Genomic DNA, 26,507 nt, shown 5'->3' on the forward strand with positions numbered 1-26,507 from the left:
TGTTAACAGAATGTGGCTGTGGGTATTAAAGCGCAGGGGTCAAAATACGTCCATCCGTTTCTCCCCTCACTTTATAACCTTCATAGACTCCTTGTAGCCTGAGAACCCCATCTTGACACCCACAAAATATGCTCATTTTTCAGCAGCATTAGGAGGCACCAGGATTAGGGGATCTGGTGGGCCTTCCCGCCCCCACCACCACTCATTCTGGGAAGGTCAGGGAGGTTACTGGGCTGTGACCTGGGGGAGATCGAGCTGCAGGCAGCCCAGGGACAGGCTGAGAAATGAAGGCTCCTGTGGGGATGTGTTAAAGTAATTTGCAGTGTGAATGGTCTCCCTTGTCCCTAATACAGTGCTCATGTGTTGGAGCTTCTCTAACATAAGTGGGCAGTTGTTTAGCCTTCAGCTGATGAAAAGGATCCCTGCAAAGCTTGGTACAAGATTTAGAGAGTTCCTCCAAGACTGCACACCTTTGACCAGAAATCCGTCCTTTCCTTTTCCACCTTTCTGTTAATGGACATTAAAGACAGTTTGTGAGGTCCCTGTATAGTGTGTAAGACAAGTGTCCCCACTGACCTCCACACCAAACCTTCCCCTGATGCTGTTACAGGAATGATCACACACTGCTAGCAGAGAACTCCGAGCACTGCTTGAAGTTCTGCAATCCAACGACAGTGACTGAACTTCTTAACTGCCAGCTTTGTTACCTCTGCACCACTGAGCAGACGGAGCAGCACTTTTTAAGATCCATAGATGTGTAAAAGTCCTGAATGACAAACACTGGAAGCTTTGGATCAAGACTCTAAAGATCAGCAGATTTAAACAGAAGTGAGATGGTGCCATGTGCTGCTCTTCAACTCTTCCATGAAGTGAAGGTACGCAAATCATACAGAGAAGCATATCGCACCCACTTGCTGTTAGGCAATTTAAGGGGTGGGAAGCAATTACAGTCTGAGAAGCCACAGCCAACCAAGCTGGCAGATCTAGAAGAGCTAGATTAGATAGATCTAGCCGCTACATTAAAGATTCATTGCCCTACCATTGACTTGCTTCACAACTACTGACAAGTCATGCCACATTCAGAGTTGTCTCCTCAAAACACCATTTCTCTAGAGGGAAAACCCTAGTGCCCTCTCTCTGAGAACATTTAGAAGCAGGCATTAGCAGATTAATATAAACACGTGTTTATCTAAATCCCCCTACAGAAGAAGGATGAATTTAGGTACACTTGACTCATCTACATTTACGTACATTAAGTGAGGAACTTGAGTAATTGACATTTTCTTAAAGTCAGCCTAAGGACCAAGTTTTTTGACAGCTGACTTAAGCTTTGACTTGAGAAGGAAACAGAAGCCTGGGTCTTTTTTCCTTCCTCCAGGCACTTCAGCAAGTGATAAGCTTTGCTTCCACTTGTCCAGTGAAAAAATTTTAATAAGTAACCTCTTTAACTGTTCTCTGTAAAGGTATCTATAGTTTAGCAGAAGAGCTAACGCAGACATAAGCCATAGAGAAATAGTTTTTGAGGTTTTCCAGTTCAGCCTTGGTAATTAAACACTTTAGCTGGCTGAAGTTAATATAACTAAATTTATAACAGTATTTTTACTTAACCTTCTATTTTCAGAAGGCTTTTGGGTTGACCATAAACATTGATTCTGCACTTAATATTTTCTTTGGGAACAAAATCGAGGAACTGCTCTGACCATTTATAAGGAACTGGAGCACAAAAAAGCCACAGATTGGAAGTGCTCTTCTCCAGACACACTCATCTTCAGGTACCACTGTTCTGCTTTCACACACAGTGCACAGCCCCACAGATAAGTCCCACATCAGGAACAAGCTTTAGGTGACTACCAGGGAAGACAGACGCAGGCCCTCAGGTTAAGTTTTGTATATGAGCATGTACAAGCCACTGAATTACTGTTCTGATAGCTTCAGTTTTCTCCCTCCTTTCACGTAAAAATAGCAACTGAGTGAGGGCAGTGACTTGTCTGTCCTACTGTTTTATTCATGACACAGCGCAGGGATGTACTCAATTCTTATCTTCATGAAAATCCAAGCTGATAAACAACTTCAGCACCTTTTGACATTTCAGTGCAGGGCTAATAATTAGTGTAGCTAGTCTGGTTACCATCACAGACACTTCACAGACTGGAGAATGTTTATAATTTACAGTATATGAAAACGTTACTTCTTCACGCCGATGACAGGGCAACCCAACTCCTTTTTCCAGCAAACTTCAAACAGCCATGGCGCCTGCTGACTTAAAGTGAACACTGGAAGTTAAGGCTGCTTTATTTTTGTTTGCTTTAGCATGTTGGCAAAATACCAAAGCAAAAATAAGTCATCAAAAATTCTTTGCTCATTGCTTTCCAATTACAGGCTATTTCATGTCATGGAAGAACTAATGACAGTATAAGAATACTGAAGTACTATAGGAGCTCACCTCAGTATATGCAATTAATAAAAACGTGGAGAGAACTAGCACAAATTGTACCGACTTATAGCTTGAACAGGTTCTTTCGCAAGTCCTTAGAGATTCTGTTAAACGGCTATAAATAGGGAAGAATATTTTAGTATTAGACAGCTTTTTTTTTTTTTTTTTTTTTTTAAGAAAAAGCATTAAATCACTGGATTTCAGGTCAAATAATCACAGTAATGATACCACAGCCAAAGGAAGTTATCCTGCTAAGGTGGAGTAGTCACCTCTGCAAACCTGAGTGATAAATCCTTTAACGAGCAGAAACCAAGAAGGACATCTGTGAGAACAGTGAGATTACTACGTGCAGAATCCAACAGTTTAGGAAAATTATATAGCTCCTTCTATCCAGGTTTCGCTACTGTATTTGGGCTTAAACATCTGTCCTCTTCAAGAAGGACAAGAAGTTGCATTTTCTTCATGCTTATTTACAGAGTTTAAATACTTCTCTCTGTCCTCTTTTTTAACTAGTGAGGTATTGGGTACCAGCGTAGGGTTTTGTTTGTTTGGGTTTTTTGTTTATTTGGCTGGTTGTTTTGTTTGTTTTTTGTTTTCCAAGGGGACAGAGATAAAAAAAATCTTTGAAGTGTAATTCACAAATAAAAATAAAACCCAACAACCCAAGGGCCCTAAACAAATGTACTGGCCAGGCACAGGCTGTTAACCAGTTAAACCAACACACGTCATTCCGGCTTCAGGTAACAAGTGGATCTGCAGCCCTTACCACCACCTTCACGGTTCAGCAGCCAGAAACTGAACTCTGGGCAGAAACTGAGTTTCCCAGGGATGCCCCTACATATTCCATCCCATACCTAAATAAATCCTAATAAATAAATAAATCAGCCCCTATAGTCCTAATAACAAGGTGCCATTCTCACAACAGCAGATTGTTATCAGTTATTAATATCAGCTATAAACTAGGGCTCTGGAAAAACAGGTAATCCCATCACCTTTGGACAGAATTAAACATTGTCATATTTGAAATGCTATTATGGCATCTGTGCTTCCTAACCGTAGTTAAAAAAAATACCTTTACAATTAAAGCAAGAGCCATACCAGGAGATGGTTAGAAAGAAAGGCTTATCACCTATTTGTTCAAGTGTGCCACGCATCATCACATTGCATACAGCACCACTTCCTTCATTTTTAACATCATACCAATGCTGAAAAAGAAGCTGAAGAGAGAAATTCTGTTCCAGTGTTTCCTTATTCACCTCTTGGCACACTGATCCCCAGAACTGTCTCTGAAAGGCGGGGACCAGCCAAGGGAATTGAGCGTGTTTGCCAGATCCTTCACGTAACCAGGCATTTCTTGGAGGTGAGCTGGATACTGGAACCCTTCAGTCACTCACATGTGTTGCCCAACTGGGAGCAGGGTAAGGCAGCTATAGAAGACAATAGCTGCCTCTGTCACAAAGGGCTGGACTGGAACCTTACTGATTGCATACCCTTTAACTGGAAACACTTTGCAAACAAATAACAAAGGAAGCCTTGCTTCCCAGCACAACCGACAGATGCAGCTTGAAGACCTGCAGAGCAGAGAGGTTACCTTCTAAAAACAGACCACCAGATTTTCAGTTTGGTTCCCATTCAACTAAGTCAACAAGCTTCACAATAAGAAGAAAAACAAACCCACCAACACCAAAAAACAACAACCAAACTTCCATTATCAGCCAGAACTTCCCACCAAGCACATTTCTAAGTTTTACCAGTAGTTCCCCCACCCTCCCAGTGCAGCAAGATAAGGAAATCCTGAATTCATTGCAGCTGGGCTGATGAGCCTCCTAATTAAGACATGCAGTGTGGTCTCTGGGCTCCCTGAGAGCTCTAACCCTTTCACTGCCAAGCTCAAATCCTGCCGTAGCTCAAAGCGAGGCTCCCAGTGGGAGATATTATTTGTGGTTTAAAAATATTATCTTCATTTTAAAGAAACAGGCTGAGTTTGCTAGGGGCACCCCATGGGCACAAAGCAGTCATTGCTTTTGGTGGAACCCCTCAGAGAAGCGGTTTCCCTGGCACCTCACAGATCCGTACCACTATGCTTGAAGTCAGAGCGAGTCAGAATGCTCTCTTCCTTCCTGTTTCCCTGCCTACTGTCATCTTTATAAAACCATCAGCGTTCTTCCTGTCACCCCGACCATCCCCTGGACATTTTAAGTGTGAAACTAATTCAAAGTTTTTGTTCAAAACCCTCCTTAAAAATTCCCTTCGCAGCAGTGCAAACACTCAGCAAGGCCTCAATTGCTGATTTGCTAAGCGTCCCAGACAAAAAATACTGGTTTATGTATCTCAGCGATATTCATTCATCCCTTGTCTTCTACAAAGACAGGATGGGCTAAATCACCATTTGCTTTCATCGTATTCTTTACGTGTTCCTGGGCTTTTGCTATTTCATTCCAGGGCCAGGATGAATTTTCCCACCACCACCCTTATTATATAACTGGGCTTTTTGGAACGGCTTTTTTCCTCATCTCGTTGTGAAGAACTGGAGATTTCCACAGCTAGGGACAGGATGTAGCTCTGTTTGCACTGGTGCTCTTCATGGTATCCTTTCAAGTGCCAGATTGATACTCTTTTCATATTGACTCGGAGTTGAACTGATGTAAGACCATTTTCCAGGTCAAGCTGGCAGGAACCATTGAAGCAATTTGCCTGACTCTGTACCAGGAGGGACAGGCTGCATCTTGGGATTGTCTAGGAATTTTCCTTAATGAAATTATTGTTGTTTGAAGCCCCAGTGATGTTGAAAATGTCCATCATCTCTTCTGCCATCATCTGCCGTTTTTTTTTTTTTTCTTGTTTTAACACTGGGCCTTAAGACGGTTATAGAGAAGTGTCTCATGGCAGTGTTTTGGCACACATTGCACAAATGCCCTGCCAGCTGAACCAGGTGGCTGCTTTCAGAGCCACGTGTCACACTTTGGCCATAGAGCTGTGGGTGTCTGCTAAGACTGAGATTTCATGTCAATACAGCCAGTAGTCTGTGATGGAGTCCTGGCCTTTCACAAGGCTTCTGGCTGCCATGGTTTAAACAAACAAAGGTTTGTAAAGAAGGTTTACTGATGGGGTGACCAAAACTGTGACCTTTACAACCTGTTGGTTCTCCCATTGACCTGAAAAATGCCAAGAAGTATCTGTGTTGGAGAGAATTACCTAACACATCCATGCTCTGCTATAATGGTTGTAGTATCTCAGTGTAAAGGGTATGTAGAAAGGAAAACGTTCAACTCTGCGAGCCATATGTCTCATTCAAAGCCCAATGAAAGCAGCAGGTAGGCATGGTTTGAGTTGTCACTGGGCTGGCCCTGGGGACAGGACTAGCTGCCTCCTGGTGAGCAGGAGTTACACATTCTGCATCCCCAGGGGTTGTTCCACATTTCAGTGAAAGGTAAAGAATTTGGGATCTCACACATTCTGTGTGGATATACACACTTCTGTAAAAATCAGATTATAGGGAATTTGCAAAGTTACTGATGTGTTTAATGCATGTGAAGTACTGTAAGAATCTCTTGTTAAGAGGGACTCTTAAGAAGAAAGATTTTGTATTTTCCAAGTGTATGTAAGAGAAAGTGGCTCCTAGGGAGACAAGAACTTCTTGGAGACCCTTAATTAATAGTATTTTGGCATCCGTAGCACTTCCCTTTCCTTTTAGCAATTTGATGCCAAGAATTTCTCATTCCAATAGTGTCCAATAAATCCTAGAAAATAAATTCCAGGGACTGTTGGAGGTATCTTTGCTTACTTGATGACTAAAGCAGCTAAAACCTTTTCTTTAGTTTGTGCAATAGCTTTTCCTTTTGAAATGTACAGGTTTAACCCCTGAAACAAAGTGGCTGACTCTCCTTTCAGCAGCCAGAACATCTTGAACCAGTACAGAACTATATCGGCACTGTGCTGGAGTTAAGTGTTGGGTATTTTAGTGCCAGATGATGTATGAAGTCGCCCATGAGGTTGGACTCATTCTGCTTATGGTTTTGTAAATAGAAAACATCCTATTCCATTCCCTAGACTAAAAGGGCAGAGAGAATTGTAATCACTTTCTCTGGGGCAGTGAGCAGGTCAATGGGAAGGTGAAGGCAGGGTTTGGGGTTCTGCACTCCCACTCTGTGTCCCTTTGGATTGATCCTGCTGCCGTGCACCAGCTTTGGCTTTGTATGGAGGTTAGTGGAGATCAGTAAGCTGCGTTTGACTCCAGGAAGAGTGGGCAGAGAGGTACCTAGGGCTTCCATAGGATTCTTTCAATATGTGACTCATACCCAGAAACCACATTCACTGTACAGATACCCTGAATATTTGAGATCTCTGAGATAAATGTAATCCCCTTTAAAATCTATTTCACAAGCTATCTCAACCAATTTCTCTACACCTGCAAAATACCTGAATAACATATATGAAGACTCCATTTAAATATTTGGATTTAATAGCACTGAAAAATAAGGTCTCCATTAGAGGCACAGATTGGATGTCTTCTTACCTCAATTTCCCATAAGTCAGCAGTAATTCTTTGATGCCAGTAGAATTACACAATTATAGCACTATTGTGAGGCATATCAGACCTAACAGAGAAACACCCTATCAAATGTGCCCCATCATTTCAGGGTGAAAAGGACACGGGTTTGTTCTGTTCCTACAGTGATTCATTACCACGTTCAAAAATACAAAACAAAAAAGAAAGCTATCATTTATTCCTTAAATTCCAATTACACAGTTTCTTTTGAGTCTTAGAACATTAAAGAGAATGAATACTTGTTATCTCCATTAGGAAGATTATGTATATAGGTGATTATGGGTTTCTTTTAGTTTCAGAACAACAGAATAACAAATTAAGAGCTCGTGGTTTTGATTTGCAGATTGAGAGAGTGAAGATCCTATAGAGGTGAAGTACAAAAAACTAGGTATTTACCATTTAGGAGAAAACATTTGAATCACAGAAGGTTTCCCCATAGGAAATCCCAGATAGATGTAGATCTGGACATTTCTTGTTATTGCTTCAACACAGGACTCTGTGTTGACTGTCACGTTAACTGGATTGGAAATTAAAAGTTACTTTGTGTTTTTCTTGGTGTTCTTTTCCTTTCCCTGACTTCAGTATTGTTCTTGTAAATAGTTCTGGACACAAAAATGTTGCCTTTTGTGGGTTGTTCTTTTTGCCTGTGTGTTCTAACCACACCATGACTGCGGTACGATCAAACACAAGAAAGCAATCACTGCTCAGTGGAAAGGTTGGGCTAAGTGAACCGTGGCAAGCTCCATACGTTCCCCGGCAGTGGGGTGACCAGCTCTGCCTTCAAGAAATCCTCTTCATTAATAACCTCTATATTGCTACCCTCAAATAGGCAGCCATGTTCTTAATGAAAAACTTCTCACATTTTTTCTGCTATTTTCATCCTTCCCTTACCCAGATCAGTCTGAGAACAATCTTTAATTGTTTAATGTGCTACATTTCATGTAAGTTTTTTCTTTTCTTTTGCAGGCTCTGAGCAGCAGTCTGTATAAGAGTGCATCTCCTTATGGCTCCCTTAACAACATAGTGGATGGGTTAAGCTCCCTCACTGAGCATTTTTCTGACCTATCCCTTTCTTCAGAAGCCAGAAAACCCAGCAAGAGGCCACCTCCTAACTACCTGTGCCACCTCTGCTTTAACAAGGGACACTACATCAAAGACTGCCCACAGGTAAGCAATATACAATATTCTGGAAAAACCCTCATGAAAATTTTCAATGTTCATTCATTTAGTAACACAGAATTTGACTTAAATAGTTCTTTAGAGTAGCACTGAAAAAATATCTTGACAAAATGCCAAGCTAGCCATGTGTTCCTTTAATCCATTCTTTATCACAATGCCGATGGAAAAAAAAATTGCTATTTCATTCCCCAGATAAGCATTACAAAGATACTCTTCAAGGCACATGAGTAAGTAGATTTTGGAAACTTAAAAAGTGGCTAATATGTAACTTTCTGTCACAAAGATTGTGTAAACTACATTTTCAAGCAGCACACCCTATAGTCAGTTTAGCAATGGCACTTAATAAAAAATATAACAAGTTACATATGCTAAAGGAAAAGAAATTGTTACACTGGATGGGAACTTTGAATTAGCTTTGCAGTAACACAAGCTCCAAGTTTATCTAGTGCAAAATGTCTCCTCTGATAGAAGTGGTTTGCTATACTTGGCAAGATGTGATGGTCTTGGACTCCAAGAACTTTTTTGTAGTGGCAAAGCTGGCAATATTTATTTCCATAGAAAAGCGGCATAAACCTGTGTGCACTAAAAGCACTTACTGATCTGCAGTTTTTTTCCTGAGGATCCAAGCCACAATGTGCAAGGTTTCTCCATCCTCTCAAGTTTCAGCTGGATGTAGTTGTGTTTCTGGCTTAAACTTCCACAACTCCAGTAATATTCTATGTAGAGTCCCAAGGAAACTCAAGCTCTGCCAATATTCTAGAAATAAAAATGTGGACGTTACTGTTATCTACTTACTGTGGTTTTAACCTCCTACCCTCTTAATGTGTGACTTTCAGCAGAATTAATCTGCGTAGAATTAACCACAGTTTGTGGCAGTCGGGGATGTCAGACTTATAAGCCAAAACACAGTCAGAAAAGCATTTGCCAGCTGAGCAAGGTCAGTGTGAAATCAAGTCTAATGTCAGATGAGTTTTAACTGAGTGTATTCCAACTGCTGCTATGCATGGGCTAAGCTGTTTTCTTCATGGAATTTAGCTGTATATCTTTCATTAGTTCTAATGAAAGCTGTGGAATTAAACTACATTTGCAGACCTGGGCGCGGCATTTGAAAATATTTTTACTTCATATTTTTTTAATATACATTGAGTAAGGCAGTTCTCTTGAAGAAAACGTGAAATTTTCCTTGAGAAAGATTAAGCTCAAAAATACTCCAGTTTGCATACCTCTGTGTTTAATGCACTTAGTTTAGCATGCTACAGTAAAATACTGAGACAGGACCATGTAACAGCATACATTACTTAGCAAGGGGATTAAAACTACAACTCCTGGGTGTGCTTGGCAATGACAGTGCTGAGCTGGGGGAGATGACCGTGCCCTGCGGTGTAGGAAGTCAAATGTATGCAATGGGTCCTGTGATGACCAATTCATGCAAGCTGCAACTCGCACTGATGGTCTCAAGTGGACACGTCAGAATTGGAGGAGAAATGCATTATTTGTTTTGCAGGTAGGAAGATTAATTTACTTAAATTGCACATCCTGTGTATTTTTTCCCATGTATTAAGTTTATACTAGCAATATCTTCAACTTCTCTGTGAACAAGATAATGAAAATACTTTCTAAAGAGAATAGCCCATGGCTGGCCAATAAGCAAGTAATGACTGGAGGACATTGTAGCTACAGTTACAGGCAGCCATATCATCCAGCGCCTTTCGTAAACTGATCCAGTTTTAGTTGGAAAGTACTTCAGTATTTTGCCCTCACTGCTGCTCTAGTTGGAAGGTGCTCCAGAACCTCACTGTAATAATTAGAAATCTGTCAATTTCCAGGATAAATGTAATTCGTGGCCACTGTATAGTCATCTGTTCTCTTGCCAACAGTGTCCTTCCCCGAAATAGCTCATCTCCCTGCCTGGTGTTTATCTCAGGATGTATTAATAGACTGCAACCATATCCTCTCTCAGCATGCGTTCTGTAGGGCTAGTTGAGCCAGACTTTCTCGGTCCCCTCACAAAAGGTAGTCACCCTCTCTGTTCCCCAGTGCTCATGGCTGTCTTTGTGTGCTTTCCACTGTCTTGAACATGTGCGACTACAAACACATAAAGCACCCCAGATCAGACCTCATTGGTGCCCTGTGTTGTTTAGGCACCTACCTGTTTCTACAAATCAAAGTTAAATTTCAAGTCCTACTTAAGGAGCAGGTGATATGAAAATAGTTCTTTCTGGAGATTCCTAACACAAGCAAGTGCTAGTCAGCAGTGAAATGTGTTCTTGAACAAGAGCAGACAAATTTTCACAGGAACTTAAGCACTTGCCTTATTTTCTCTAAATCTGAGAACAGATCAACTGGGGATGACCTGGTGTGCATGAGTTACTTTCAAAACTCTGAAAACATTGTGCACAAGAATGGAGTACTGACAGCAGGGTCAGACCTTTATTAGTAAAAGACCCAATTTGCTACCACTCCTTTTGATGATAATTGATTTCTTTATTTGAACATTACATACACTACTTCATCACTTAGATTTCAAAGCTAAGTTTTACTAATGCTGTCAAAAATAAAAGTTGTTTTGCAAATTCTACAGAAAAAAAGCAAAGTAGTTTTGCATATTTTAAGTACTTGGGTTTGGAAAGAGACAAGGGATAAACTAATCTGATTTGGACAAAATGCATATCATTAATCATTTTTTTTAATTTTTTTTTTAATGCGATTGCCTAATAAGAAACAGATTTTGAAAGGGGTGTTTTACAGAGTTTTTCCTGCATAACAAAGAAATTGTGTAACAACTTTGAGACTTTATATCCTCCCTTAAATCTGCTTGTTATGAACATTATAAAGATATGTTATTTCTCAGTTACTGTAAGAGTCGATAGTGTACCGTACTGATGGAAATACATGTATTGATTCTATCTTAAGTGATGATCATCTTCGAGGAGGCTAAATAATTATAACTGAAAAAAAGGCCAGCTTTAGGACTTAAGTACCTCGGGTATCTGCACTTTGTCTGATATCCTGTTCAAAATAATCTGTTTGGAAACTGAAATGGGATTTAACAAACTTCTGTTTTTCTTGTTTTGTTTTGTTTTTTAGAAAAACGTAGATGCAGAAATTTACAGAAGACATTTTAAAAAGTCACATTGTTTCTTTTCACCTATTATCAATGTAGTCTATATATTTAAATTCTATAAAATATGAACAGTGGGTTCTTTTGTTCTGTGCATGGCCTCTACAAAATTAATATTGCTTCTTTACAGTGTAATGTTTTGGTGATTACCGTTTTTCTGTGATGTTGCCACTCTACACTCAGTCCTAGAATCACAGAATCACATATTAGATAATGCTGTCATATAGATCTAACCCACACAAAGTACAGCATAAGGGGGTAGATGCAGTATATCGGACATGTGTGAATAAAAGTCCTAGTTCAGGTCCTAAGAAGTCAGTGAATGATTGAACTTTCAGCATTATTCAAAATTTTCTTTTGGAAGGAAAGATGTGGACACAGATCCTAGACCTCATTTACTGCCTATGTCATTCCCCTTGTTAATCTGGGAGGTAATGGTTTGTCCTGGAAGTGTCCAAGCCCAGAGTTCCAGCACGGCATCACTGTACTCAAAGTTTCCAAAGTGCTTTACTGCGTGCTTCTGCCAAGCACAAGTTCCATCTGCTGGTCTCTCTGTCCTAACCACGTTCAAGCGCTGTAAAATCCTTTTGTGAAAATGTACGCAGACCTAGTCACTTAAAAATACATGACTCCAGCCACCTTGTACAGAATGCTTGCTGAGGAGGCTATTCTGTAACCCCTGCTAGTGCCAAGCTCTCTGAAAACTGTTTAGTCCAGTCCCTGGGAGATACAGAACTGTTGCAGAGCGTATTTCCAAATTTTGTGCTATACTGATAGAGGATAATGCATGTGCATACTCATAAAAATACAGACATACTACCTTAGGTATATATGTGATAAGATGCAACATTAGTCTCATTTTGGACTGCGTTTTTAGCTCTGTGAATGAAACGCATGGTGTGATCCATATTAATGAGGCCAACAATAGGAGTCTTTCCTTTGGCAACAGTGATCTTTGAAGCAGATCCTGCCAAACTAAAGTACCTTGAGAATACGTATTCAAGTCAACGGGAGTAGTAGGTAATTACTGTGGCTGCCTGAGTTTGCATAGATTTGCTTTTGTGGTTTCATGCAGGATGTGGAAGAAATCAGCGTCAAGCTGAGCTTAGTCCTTTTTTCCCCGTCCACAGCTCGGTCTGCCAGATCATGCTGCCCTGAAGCTGTCCCTCCCTGTAGTCAGATATAGCGGGTCTTTGGCAGCAGAGCTAGCTCAGCAGGCAGCTATTTGGCTGCACGATTGCAGCAACTCTCATGCCTGAAGCAGTCATCTCATTTGTCTTGTGCCTTATGGTTGTGAAAGGCTCTCAAGTGTCCTCAAAATTCAAGGAGTCCACAGCTGTGCTTTCTCCAGGTACCAAAGGCTGGCTGTGATGGCAATGATGAATAAACTGCCATCGTTACAAAAACAAACATTTTACCCTTCTGGTTTTTGGCTTAGAGGTCTTAATAAAAATATATATTTATAGTGGAAAATGTTGTTTCAGAAAGCTCTGAAGTGAAGGAAGATCATAGACTGAAAAAGTCTTTAAAATTCACTCTGAAAACAATATAGTTATAATTTCTACATTTTACAGTAGTCTTTTGGTTATCTAGTGATGGCCTCCAAATAAACAAGTCTTTTCTCCAGTGAACTGAGAGAAATATCGGTATTCTTATTCAGTTACAGGATGAGCCCTACAGTCTCATAGGAATCTGAACTCCTATATGGCTCAGCTTTGCAGGTTTCACTGTAGTTTTTGATCAGAATATACTCACTGGCAATTGATACCGTGCTGTACAGATCTTGCTTGTTTATGCTTCAGTTCTGTGGGCTGGGAGAGTTAGTACAAGCCTGACGGTGAATCCCTGTTTTGGATAAAAAGACATTCGAATCACTAAAACCAGTATCCCTCTTACAGAGGTTAAGATGATAATATGGAATATATAATAAAAGAAAACAACAGGTAAATTAATCTCTGGTACAGTAGCATTGCTTTTAATAAGGCCAATACAGACAGAAAACCTTTTTGGTAATCTGTGCTGTAATTGTTTTCAAACTGTACATGGCACTCAGAAGACAAATCTATTCGTATCCAGACCCTTAATTCTCTATTTTAAAAATACACGCTAACACATTAACCCTTTTTATATAGTGCATATTTCTTCACCTGAATCTCTAAGAAATTGTACTTCTTAGGTATTCATTTTACAAACACCTATGCATGTACTAAGCTTCCACATCATGACATACTGGAACAATTTGAGGCTCTCCTTCTGCTTGTTTATACACAACATACTACTTTCATTTATTCATATTTTTCCACTCAGAACTTGGATAAAATTGTTTTAGATGATTTGAACTTGGCTAAGTTTTTTGGTTTTGTTTTGTTTTTGTTTTTGCTATATGCAGTCACTTTGAAAACTCTAGGTTTTCAAATACAATACAGAATTTATTGCAGGTTATTTTTTCTTTCTTTCTTTTTTTTTTTTTTCATATGTTTGAACTTAGCCCTGCCAAGTTTCTCAGAGTTTGTGAGATAAGATGAATACATTTTTCTCAGATCTTTTCTGTTTTTACTGTGAGCACTTGCAGAAATCTTGTAACAAAAGTCTGGTGAGCTGTAATTTTGTAACATCCATTTTACCTCTGGAAATTTAAGGTGCTTTAAAAGTCTGAAACATCAAAAGATACTCATTGCTCTCTATTTTGGAAATTCTGCAAAATCAGCTCATGTCATGCCTTTAAACCATTTATGAGAGGGGCGAGCAACTCGGCCAGCTGTGTGTTGAGAAGAGGGAATCCCACCAGCCCTGCTTTGAGAGCATGCACCCAAAGCACTCCTGAAACCATGGCTGCAACGTGTGGCATTTACATCCTGTTGTTTGATAAACTGGGTGTTTCGAAAGAAGATACCGAACCCTAACATACCAGAATAAGAGCAATTAGATAGCGAAAAAGAAAACAGAAATATCTAGTGAACTGTGTCTGTTCCCCTTTCCTGTTTAGCACACTCCTTGATAATTGCATTCCCCAAAGTCTGGAAGAGCAGCCAAAACCAAACTCTTCCTTATGTACCATCACTAAGCCATTATTACTGTGGTTCAGTCTTTATTACTGGTACAAGTTCAAGCTTTTCTGCTGTGGGAAATGCAATGTAAACAGATGTGCTAAAGGCAAATACTGTTAGAGAGCATGTGTGCTTGGTCTTCGCAGTGACCTTGGGGTGGCCTCTCGGGTCCCGTGCAATTGCTGTCAATGAGGTGGCTGTGGGATTGGCACTGGAAGACCTGCCTCACAACTGGACTGCATTTCGCTGTGTTCCAACTTCTTATTTGCTTTTGTATCTCACTTGCATACTTGCTATCTGGATAAGCTTGAGGGGGGTGACCGCTGACAGCAAGGTGGACTTCAGGAGATGAATGCTGTTTAAATCTAGACCCTCACAGATACCTGGCATTTCAACTGAAGAGGGTTTCAGCACTGATAAAGCCTCATCAGGGTCCAGGTTCAGCACAGTCATTCAGGGAAGTGTAGAGATGAAGGAGATTAACTTCGGGTCTCTGAAACATGACTACTGATTAAAGGCTGCAGAACCAATGTTGTTTGTCCTATCCCAAATGACATAATAAATTGCAAATATGCTTAAAATGTTCTATAAAGGGCATGGTTTGTTTTCCAGACCCACAGCTAATGAGTCCTGAGCACTGGGCTTGAATTTGGCTGTTTCTAATTGGGAGAAACTGGAAGGCATTGAAATAGAGTGCTTGGGGAGGCTCTTGATGATTGGAAAACTTTTGGAATACTATGGATAAACAGACATCAGAATTTTCACGTGATCCTGTCCTGAGACAAGTGAAAGAACCTCCCAGAGAATCTCCCAGCCTTATTTTGCTATTATTGCATATCTGCATATTAATAACACAGCTAATTACATTGAACATGCATAATTTAATTTAAAACTGTGCACAACAGATCAGATCCAAATCCTGGGCAAGTCACTGGGAGGCTTTTATCAACTTCTTTGAAGTAGACTGAACATAGCTATTACACTGGTTTAAATCTGAACTCTATTTACTAACAATTTGGTATTTGCTTAGCTTGCAGTAAAACTCATGATAAACCATAATTAAGTGCTTAGCTTGGAAACAATTACTATGAGCATTCCTCTCGAGAGGGAAAGGTTTCCAGCTCTCCGCAAGCTGATTTGGAGATAAGGTAGAGCAAAGACTACCAGGTCAAAACCTCACTTGTTTATAAACTCCTCATTTGCACTGATAAGCAAGTAGTAATGGAACATGAGGTGAATCATGTTTTCTCACTTCATAAGAGTATTTTGGTTTAGTGTGAAATACAGGTTGTGGAATTTCCATCCATACTTGGAAGTTTTCAAGATCTGACTGGACAAAGCTGTAGAAAACCTGACCTGAACTCAGTGTTAGTCCTGCTTGGAGCAGGAGTTTGGATTTGGTGACCTCCCGAGGTCCCTTCCACACTTAATGATTCTGTGAGTCTATTTTATGATAATTAAACAACTTTTCAGGTTGTGCTATAAGAGATCATTGATTGTTCTTTGAGATATATCTCCAGCTCTAACATTTACCACAATCCTTCCTCTCTGCACTTTTACATAAAGTACTTTTGCACAAAATACAATAATGCTAAAATATAAAAGTTGAAGCAAACAGGCATTTCTTATAACAACAAATATATATCTATAAATACATACATATATATTTATAGAAGACCTCACAGAGTATACTGAGCCAGCTGGCTTATTTACAATCATCAATCCTGGTGCTACAAAGGGAGACCTGAGGAGGAAATTTATTTTGGAAGGCATTACATGTATTGGAGAACAAAGCATTTGATCTTGTCAGTGATGCTGGGGTTCATGGGCTTGCTTTGCATTTAGTCTGTAAAGGGGCTGTCCCTTTAGAGTAACTCTCCAGTCATTGTGCTCTCGCACAAGGAGCACGTTTTGATAGAGCTGCCATTTGCTGCCTGCACAGTAAAAGTTGCATGTTTTAGCCTTAAATTAATGGCAATTTAGCGCAGATGCTATTAAAACTGCAGGTTTCTTGTTACAGCAGTACCACTCAGTACACACTTGTGAAAGGACAGTCAGTGTTTGTAACTGTTAAAACATCAAACCCAAAGACTTTGAGGACCCATCAATCTAATCATGCTAATTTTCTTGCAAATTCAAGTGAGAGCAGAAACTGTATTTCTTTTGAATTAGATTTTTTTCCACATAAGGCCACTCCTAGTGCTTTCAGTATTATAAAAAAGTATTTGTTCCCTAAAATTAATACCATTAAGCAGTCACTTGCATAATATTTTTTCCTGTTTATATTCTGCAAGTGTTAGCTCTGACTCCACTCAACGTCCAGAAAGTCAGTGTATTTATGTAGTACGGATGTGTAATATGAGTCTCAGAAACCTAATGTTTTCCCCAACTGCCCAACTGAAAAGAGTTGAGAACAGAACTTCAGACCACAGGCACAAGTCCTGCTTCAATTCCTATTCTGTTTCTCTGCATCACCTCACCAATGCTAAATATCTTCAACTCTCGCATTTATTTTTTAATAGCAAAATACACCTCGCAATAAGGTAATAGTCAAATTTGCTGATAAGCTTTCCATAAACTTGTTTCCTTTGCATCTTACATTTTATACCAGAAATTGTCTGACATGTCACTAAGACAAGACAGTTATTTAAGGAGACATTTCCAAAGTTTGCAGAAAACTGTTTCTTTCCTTAAAAAAGAAGTCTTTTCTTTTAAATTTCCTTTACAGCTCAGAAAAGCTAAAATGTTACTATAGCAATTAGACAAAATGGAGAATAAGCCTTTCATGTCAGGGCCTAGTCAGTGCCAAATTATTAGCTAAGGCAATAAAGCCCATGGACAGGCCCATAAGTTGAAATATTTGGAGATTTTAGCAGTAAGAGTAGACGTTTTGGAAGTGACATAATCTTGATTACTAGTTCAGCCTCAGATTTTAGCCTGATTTTCCACAAGACACTCACTACTCTCTGTTTCTATCTCATTTTTTGGCTGTACAGAAATGTGCATGGGGTAGAGCAGAACCTTTGGAGATGTGTGTTACCGAGTCCTGAAAACAACTCCTTTTTCTTTCTGCAGAGAAAGAGCACGTTTCAACTAAACTTTAGATGTGGTCTTGAGCTTTAATTTTGGACATGAGTTCAGTGTAATTTCCCAGGCCCAGGGATTTCACATACAAAATACTGGTTTTGAATCCATCTCTAATTTTAACCCATGTCACAGGTGTACAGCTATAGATAAAACTCTGCAACAGCCCAGGCAAATCAATAGTTCCACCTGGGTGAGCACACCCACACCACCTGCAGCCCAAGCACATGCTCCCCAACACTGCCCACGGGGTCTTTCATGGGTCAGGAAGGGGACCATCACAGTGGCAAGTGAGAGCAGAGAGAATGTTATTCTTACCCCTAATGCCTGATTGCAGAGGTGAGAAAATGAGAGAAGGAAGAGCAAAAAGTGGCAGTGAGAAAGCCTCATTTCAAAGAAATGGTGGGGTAAAAATGTTTTTTTTTTTTTTTTCCCCAGAAGGTCAAAGGAGATAAAGGAGATTCATTATTAAAGGAAAAAAGAATGCATTGGTTTAAACAGCTTTTAAAAATAAAAAATAATACTAATTCCAGGCCTGCATTTTTTATTGCTCAATACAAATCAGGAGTCTGCAACTTAAGACAGATTTCTCTAAGTCTTGGTTTAGCAGGTCTAATAAACTAGACTAAATGACGAGAGGCTAAAACTGTGCTGTTGTCTTGATCATTCTTATCCAGAACAAGAAGTCTGTCCTGTAATGCCAGGTGTGCCTGGGCTTGGTTCTCTTGAACCCTTTACATGAGGACAAGCCACCACCATGGTCACACTTTGGGGTTTTCTGCTGCGCCTGCCACTGTCAGTGTTTACACCAAACACGGGAAAGTGGAGAATTAAGTCCAGTATTTTTCAGGCTTCCTTGAAAACTTACTCACCGTGTAAAATTACGGCTTCATTTCTGTCCTGAGGTGGTTACACACCTGTGACAGGCAAGTTTGCATCCACCTGCATTTCACCTGTAACAGGAATGTAACTTTCTCAGGACAGGAGATAGCCATATCTCTGATGTAGCCTGGGGTGCTGGTATTCAAATGAAACTAACTGCTCTGATTTTAGAACATGGTGGTCATTTTTGCATTACTGACCAAATGTTTCCATCCATTTTCTGCAAATACAAGAACATTACGCAGCTGTACCTTGAGTGATACCATTCTCCTGCCTGAGTATAGCAGCTGTACGTGCACATCAGATGTGTAGGTTGAGGTCCCCCTCTTTAGAGGGGGCAGATGCCAATTTTAACAATACATGAAGTACTAATTCTGCCTTTTCTCCATTTTGTAATTTTGATTCCTTATCCTAGGCTCATTTGAAGTTCTACAACATGACCAAAAGCGTTTTGTCTGTCCCTCTTTCCCTGTGCAAGGCAGCCAGAAATACTACTTTAATCTATCCCCCCCCCCCCCCCCCCCCCCCTTCGTGCCGGCAGCCAGCAGGGCTGTGGCTGGGTGCCACAGCACTCAGCCTGAGCTCCCTGTGCCTCGGAGAGATGGATGCTGTATACTTGCAGCCATCAGTCTTAGCAAAAAAAGATCTAACAACCATCCAGAGGCTGTTGGCACAGCACAGCACCACATACAGGACTGACAGACAGCTGCTGCTTACATTACTATTTCTATTATTCAGTAAAGAGAGCTATGGTAATTAATAACACCCTGACTTTTAGGACAACACTCCTGTTGCTGCATGTTAAACTTTTAAAAAATATATAAACAAAATACCCCCCCCCCCCCCCCCTTGCTGCTATCAGTTACAGCTGTCTCCTGAGCAGCAAGTCTTACCTGGTTGGTATGTTGTGAATTATTTCCTTGCATACTGTACTGACTCTATTTAAATAGAAGACAGGAGACTCTCTCATAAGCTCACAAACCTGAAAAGTAATGCTGCTCATGTGAAACTATTGGAAAAGATTCTTTTTTTTAAATAATGTTGACATATATAAGTAAACAAGTTAATGTTCTTCTCCATCGGTGCTTGAGACATTAATGCATCCAGCATTAGCGTAAGTGGGTACAGCTGATAAGGGCTGTGCTGCTTACACTGAGCTCACCACATGACTCATGGTTTGTGTTTGTTTGCAAACTTGGAGAGGGGAATGGGGCATTTTTATTTTTATTTTTTTGTTAGCATTAACACAATTTTAACTCTCATCTGCTTTCTTCTGAGCTTCCATTCCTGATTCAGCACGCATGAGTCTGCTAATGAAATCCAGATGTCAGACAAAAAAACAATAAGCTCTCCCACCCATCTGGTGGATCAGGTTTCTCAGAGATTGGGAAAAAAAGAATCAGGAGAGATTCCTAGAATGGCTGAAACTTTAGATTTCAGCGTGTTTTCAGAGACCAGAGGGCAGCAGGGGGGTGGGGATAGCTTGGAGATGAAACTGATCACAAATCAAGATTCTTGGTGGAAAAGTTGAGAAGAAGTTGAGTGATTATCAGTTACCCTGAGCCCTAACTAGACCTAGTATGTCCCAAATTCAGCACTGCTACTGAAAAATTACATTGAGCATCACAAATGGCAATTCTGGGTCAGAAATAAAAAAGCAATGTGAAGTAAATTACTGAATTGTTTGCTTCCTTGGCTGTGCTGTTTCAGGGTCCCAGTCCATCCAGAGACTCAATAAACCTGAAAGGAGAATGGTAACATTTTCCCCTGGTTTTCTTTGGATGATTATCTGCAGCGTCTCACAGCTGTAACTCTGGGCTTCCTCTCTGAAGCCTGACCCTAGTCGTAGGCTGAGCTGCACACAAGGTGCTCGAGCTCTTTCCAAGACCAAGAATTCCCCGGAGACAATTCTTTCCACAGCCCCCTCAGTCTCTTTGGCAGCCTCTTTCCAGCCCAAAGGCTTTCTCCATAACCCCTACCCTGACCACAAAGCTTTAGACTGCGCAGTCCATTCCTTCCCCAGACTAAGAATTCCTCACAGGAATTTTGTTTTGCAGCCCTTGGTCTCCTTGCCAGCTCATTTCCCAACAGCCGTAGCTCTGGGTCATTGTCTTTCAACGCGAACCCTAACGCTTGGCAGAACCACGGTGCAGGAGCCCCACAGCATACAGAGACCCAGTAAGCCGTAAAGGTGAATTCCTACAGTTAGTCTTCTGGCACTTCAGAAGATCATATGTAGCCCCCCCTACAACTCTATCTTCATATCTTTTTCTCTCTCTGTTTTACGTTTCTGGAATATAATGTAATCCTTACAATTACTACACTTTAGGCCTGAGAAGAAATTTCTGTACCATGAGTCTTGGGCTAAGGAGCCACTTGGGAAAAGAAATTTTCTTCATTTTTAGGGGAACTGCTTAATAAAAATAAATTTTTACTTAAGCTTTTTACGTGACTAAGTCAAAGGAATGTTTCCAGTAGTTTTCAGACAAGTGAATAATTGAAAAAAGCATTGTCCTTTGTGCTTTCAATAACATCAGAGCATATTAAGGTATGCTTTGACTCCAAGGTGTGTTCCCATAGGCACAGGTTGTGAGACATTGTGGGTTTTCCTCATTTCCATTGTATTTGATTTAAAACAAGCCACAAGTTGCTTTTATGCTACTTTTGCCTTTATGTTTCAACAGCAGCACTCCTCTAGATTGGCAAGATAGAGAGGAAGGTTGCTCTACTGCTACAGAAGTTCTGTCCTTCACAGACCCTTCCCAGACCTGTGGATGGAGGATTTATGGCCATGAAGCAAAAGCTCCCTCTCAGTCACTCAAGTCAGTTCTGTGCCCATTCCCTATAATTTAGCATCTGAGCTTTCTCAAGGCATGCGTCTGTGGTTTGCATTTTTAGTCTCTTCCCAGGGTCAGCCTTGTGTGTGTAATGTAGCATTTCTGTTTAGTAACTGTCTCCCCTAACATGGGAAAAATTAGGTCAGATATGCCTTCTCCCATTCAAAGTGCAAGGTACGTTGCTGCTGAGCTTCAGCTCCTGTGAGAGCAAGTAACACTATGTCAGCTCAGCTTGCAACCCGGGAAAGCTCAGTTCTGCTCACTAACGAATGCTGCTCTGCTGGTAGCAATCTCCTTTGTGCCAGAAAGCAGAGCAGTCAACAGAAGGGACCTTCTCGTAGCACTTGCACCTCTCTCAGAGCTCTCGGCAAGCTCTGCCTCTGCTCCGGACCAGTTGGTCCCAGCTAATTCTGATCCAGAAGTCATGTAACCATAGGTAGTGAAAAGACATAATGCAGCATTCTGCAGATAAGGGGTTTTCAAGCTTCACATCCCTGAATGTTGTACTGTTTTGCTTGGAGGGCAGTGGCAAAGGCCCATAGCTATATCCAGTATGACAGAGATAAATCTTCTGACCATCAGGAGATAGCAGAATTACTCATGGACGTACTCAGCAAGAGCATCGGTTTAGCATCAGCACAAACTCTGGGAGGTGTCTGCTGTCAGACTGAACAGAGCTATTGAATGTCTGTGCCTCCTGCAAAGGGAACCACTCTGCAGCTACAGGCACTTCGAAGTACTAGATCAGTAGATCACAGACCACGTATTCAGCCAAGGTTATCGAGCTGCTCATTATTCACGAGCAGGTCTTATCTGAACACTGGTTCCCATTGGTGATTATTTGTGATGATGGATGTTGGGTGATTAGAGCTGGATGCAGTCTGTAGAGTTTGCCTTAGAGCCTGTGTTGTTGTAGCAGTTCATCTGGTGGTGGTATGCAGAGATTCAATAGGACTAGCGTGCAAAGATAGCACAGTGGGGACTAGTGGCAGAGCTGTAATGATCACTGCTCTTTCTGGGAGCAGGCTGAGTGACCCTTTCCACGAAGGATGCAAACCACCTCAATGCCACCTCAAAGATCCAACACCTTGGATCTTACCCATCTTCCTCAGGAGGAAGAGCAGTATCTTATGAAAGCATCGTTGTTCATAAACACTTCTTATCATGTCTTTTCTTTTTACCTCATAGCCTTCTCTCCTACAAGCCCTAATACATTTGATGGCTGATAAGGGCCAAAAGCAGAAGCTAGTTGAGATAGGAGCCAGGGAAGTGTGAGAAGTGAGAAGACAGCTGTTGCCTGAAGACTGCCAGCTGTTGGAACATAATCGGAGAGGTCAGTGTACAGCATCACCTTAAGTTTATTTAAATAGGGACCTATATCTATGGCGAAGACCTACTGTTTTCAGTAGGAGCTGGAGTCAGACATAAGCAACTTTGGATGGTGAGCCTTTAGAAACAGGGTATTGTCTTGTTCCTGCAGAATTACTGGAGCATGCACAAACGGTCTGACCCTGCTGACCCCACGTTCTGCACTGTGTCATACCTTCTCTTTATCTCACCTCCATTCTTGAGATTCTTCCCCAGTCAATTCCTCTCCTTATCCAGCTGCTACTGTTAAATCCCTCATTCCTTTTCCAGGGTATCAAAGATCAGGATTTTGACCCATTCAGTCTCCTTTCCAAGGGGTTTTCCACTGATGTAGAATAATTAAGGCTGAAGAAGAGATATTTAGCGCACTGAAGCTGACATAATGGGGAACGGAAAGCACAGCTCTTGTATTTCTTGTATACAGTTCCCAGAGACACAAACCTTATCTAGCTTTCTAACCTCAATGTTTTTTTTGCTGTACTTTTCTCTTTTAATCTCCAGTGGCTGCATTTCATTCATCACTGCAAGCCACTCTAGAAAGCATATCATTTATCTGCTTAGTATATCTAGCAAGCTAAGACACGGTGGTTTCATCTCTGGATGTTTTTAGCACACTTTGGATGGGTACATTACAATAAGGTACATAACCAAAGTGCAGTGAGCCCCAGTAGTTAAACCTATAGATTCCAAAAAACAAACAAAAAAAACCCACCACCCAACAACTTGAAGTTCTTGAAAAAGCCTACAGTACTTTTTAGTCGGACTCCATAAATCAGACTGTAAACCAGCAGTTGAATATCCAGCAGTAAATTTTCACTGTCTCCTTATAACACTGATGTATTCCATACTGCTTCTTAGAAATCTGACTCCTTCTCATGACAGTTCTAGCTAGGATGAGTAACTGAGTTTGGACACTGTAAATACCACCACACTGTACATCTCCAGAAGAGAAAGCTCCTTGGAACTGATTTTTCTTTTAAGCCCTCCCTGACTTTTCTGTTGGGGTAGTCTACAAGAACCAATGAGATAAACATCCCACAGGCTACAGAGCTGGTGGTCCTTCTCACTTAGCTGAGCCTTTTCATAGAGAATTAGGACTGCATGCAAACAGCATGCAATTTCCAGCTCCAAAGGAGCTACTATAACACATGTCCTGTGGGATAGAAAATAAGATATATAATCATGACACAGATGATCAGGAGGAAAACAGCTTTTTCTTTCAAATACTGAGTTCTCTCTACAGAAAAAGCCCACAGGTCAAGTCAATGAATCAGTAGTATTTCACCCAAGTAGTTGATACAGAAATTTCTCGAGGCACTCACTACATTTTAGATGCTGCAGACAATGAATCTCTGAATACATTGGATTACAACATGAGGAAATAATGATCTAGAATGAAAACAGGTAAAATTTTGACTTCAAATTCTACTTTCTCTGTCCCAATTGAATGGGAAAGAGGGGAAATAAAGATAAATTAAAACCCAAACTCCATTTTAAGTCATAATACCTGCACTAGCTTTGCTCTTTATGTCAACTTTTTCACAGAAAATGTGCTTTGCACTGCAGTTTTTTTCACTGCAGGCAGTTTGCAATTATTTCTCCACTTCAATCAGTGACAGGACTAGGAGCTGCAAAATCTTCCCTCTTCTCTGTTGCTATCAGTTTTTGCGTTACCACCTCTCCTAAATTTTCAGCACTGTTTTCTGTGTTGGACCTTATATTTGAAGGCACTCAAGCTTAACAGGGTCATTGCTCACAGACACGTGAGCTTGCTTCTGTTCAAGTCTGTGGGGATGCATCTATTTGTAATATTGGATGATATGGCCTACAATATCTGTTTGTGTAACAAACAGGAAAACCCAGGTAATACTAGTAGCTGAGAATTTCAGCTAGCGTGGCACTCCGACTTTATTTAGCTGTTGTGTTTATGGGATGGAAACAACTTGAATTGTGCAATGGATACATTAATCTTGAGTCAGATATGGCAAGATAATTCTCTAAACCATGCATTGTACTTTGTATTTTTCTTCATGTTTCCACATAAAACAAGTATTTCTCGTTTTAAATGATGCCCCCTCGCTAGAAAGCTATCTGCTCCTTTCAGATTCAAAGCTGGAGATACAAATGTTGACCACCTACATCCCAGTCACCACCGAGAACTGCAGGTTGGATACCAACAGTGCTATAGAGCCAGCCTGTGACTGATGTGCTATCTATTTCCAGCATCTCACTGCTTGGTTTGGTCCTTGGAAGCAGTAAAACTATCTGCTTGTTTCTCCAGAGCTGACCAAATTGCTCTGAGAACTGAATTAGAAAACATTTTGTATCTCTCTGATTTCACATTCAGCTGTGCTAGAACATAGTTGTGTGCAACCGATCCAATCATTCAGGTCATAGCATCAGTTACCCAACCTCTTCCTTATTTACCACACCTCAAAAATTCTGTCTCCTCCAGACTTTATTAGTCCTTATTTTGTCTTTGGTCCTTTTTTGGCAACAACTTCATGTAATATTATCAAACTGAAACAAAAGAGAGCTGTTGCTTCAGCATCCACATTTTGAAAATGGTGAATTTTCATTTGCAGATTCAGCTCACCCCTAAACTAGCTTTGACAGGCACCTCATTACAACGAGTTCAAGTATGGGGCTGATTCAGGGAATAGTGAATTTGGGAGACTGAATGACTCACACTGACAGATACTAGGTACTAAAAGTTACCTCATACTAGTCATCATTGTAAGTAAGAATCAAAGCTGTTCTAGTAGTTTTCAAAATATAAAAATCTTTCTAACTTCTGAGCGTATAATTTAGTCACATTTTTTTTTTAAATGTATTAGCATAGTTAAAATTCTGCTTAAGTTCCCTTGCTGCATAGTAATGTTATAGAATCATAAATAGTATTAACTATTAACTAGTCTTAAGTGTTTAACCGCGAGGACTAATAAATAGAAAAACAAAGGCAACCTCTGGAAAAAAAAACAGATGAAAGAAACACTTAGAAGTTACATTTGACAGAACACCGTTACACTTACATTTGACAGTTTTTAAAGCATTTACAAAAATAGCAAAAAGTAAAAAAGCTAATTTAGACTTGAAAAAATACAGTTTCTCTTTTATCAAATGAGTGAAAAAATAGAAATATTATTTTTGAACATTTCTTTTAAATTCAAATTATTTTGAAGAAAAACTACTTCACTGGCTTTCACTGGTCCAGAAACTTTTTCTTACTTCGTGTTCAAGTCAACCTCCCAACTTTCCTTTTTTTTTCCCACATGGCAAAACATTGTTTTAGAGTTTATATATATTTTTCCATGTGTCTGGTTCTCACAATCTTTCCTGTTTAGAGGACACCCTCCAATTCCATAGTCATTAACAGTTAGGAACATCTTCAACAGAAAGGTTCAGCATACACCTGTGTATTATTTTTCTCTAGAGCGTCACACAGCCTCAAGATGGAAGCCCACTTAGGAGAAATTCTTGTCTCGAGATGCTAGTCAGTGTCAGTACATTTCCCCCACCCACCTCTTGTGGATGGTCATTTGCCTTTAGGGTCTGTTACAAGATCACATCCTTTCCATGAGTTTCAACAAAAGAAGAGCGATCAGTGTGCTCCTGCCCAGGTGCCTGGGTGAGTTCCTTCCATCTTTTTGGAGAGAACATAGGGTATGTTAACATTTCACTAAACACATGGTTAACTGTTTTTCTGTACTGCATCTTAGTGGTATGCAACAAACTTAGCAGTGCCATGCAGAGGATGCTGGCTGAAGAAGAATGATCAAAGAGGACATTTGTTACAAGACAGCAATATTCTCATTTGCCTTAAAATTCTGTTTCTCATCAGAAACTGGACCTTCTGCATTTTACCACAGTACAACAGCATTTGCCATCATGCAAATAGATGGGTACAATAAACAACTTCCTCTTGTAAAATTTTATGTTCCTACCCAATTCTTCTTGTCTACAAAAAAATACCATGAAAGTAGTATTTTTTTCCTTAGATATTTTC

General features: G+C 40.4%; 1 protein-coding gene across 1 annotated transcript in view; it reads left to right on the top strand.

The window, feature by feature from the left end:
• The window catches only part of ZCCHC24 (zinc finger CCHC-type containing 24), a 109,011-nt gene that overhangs the window by 10,038 nt on the left and 72,466 nt on the right, over positions 1–26,507 (top strand). Inside the window, exon 2 of the mRNA XM_048074799.2 lies at positions 7,950–8,150. Within this exon, the coding sequence (XP_047930756.1) occupies positions 7,950–8,150 (201 nt within the window). The remainder of the gene's footprint in view (positions 1–7,949; positions 8,151–26,507) is intronic.

The sequence above is a fragment of the Anser cygnoides genome, chromosome 7, assembly GCF_040182565.1.
Source record: "Anser cygnoides isolate HZ-2024a breed goose chromosome 7, Taihu_goose_T2T_genome, whole genome shotgun sequence".
Classification (NCBI taxonomy): domain Eukaryota; kingdom Metazoa; phylum Chordata; class Aves; order Anseriformes; family Anatidae; genus Anser; species Anser cygnoides.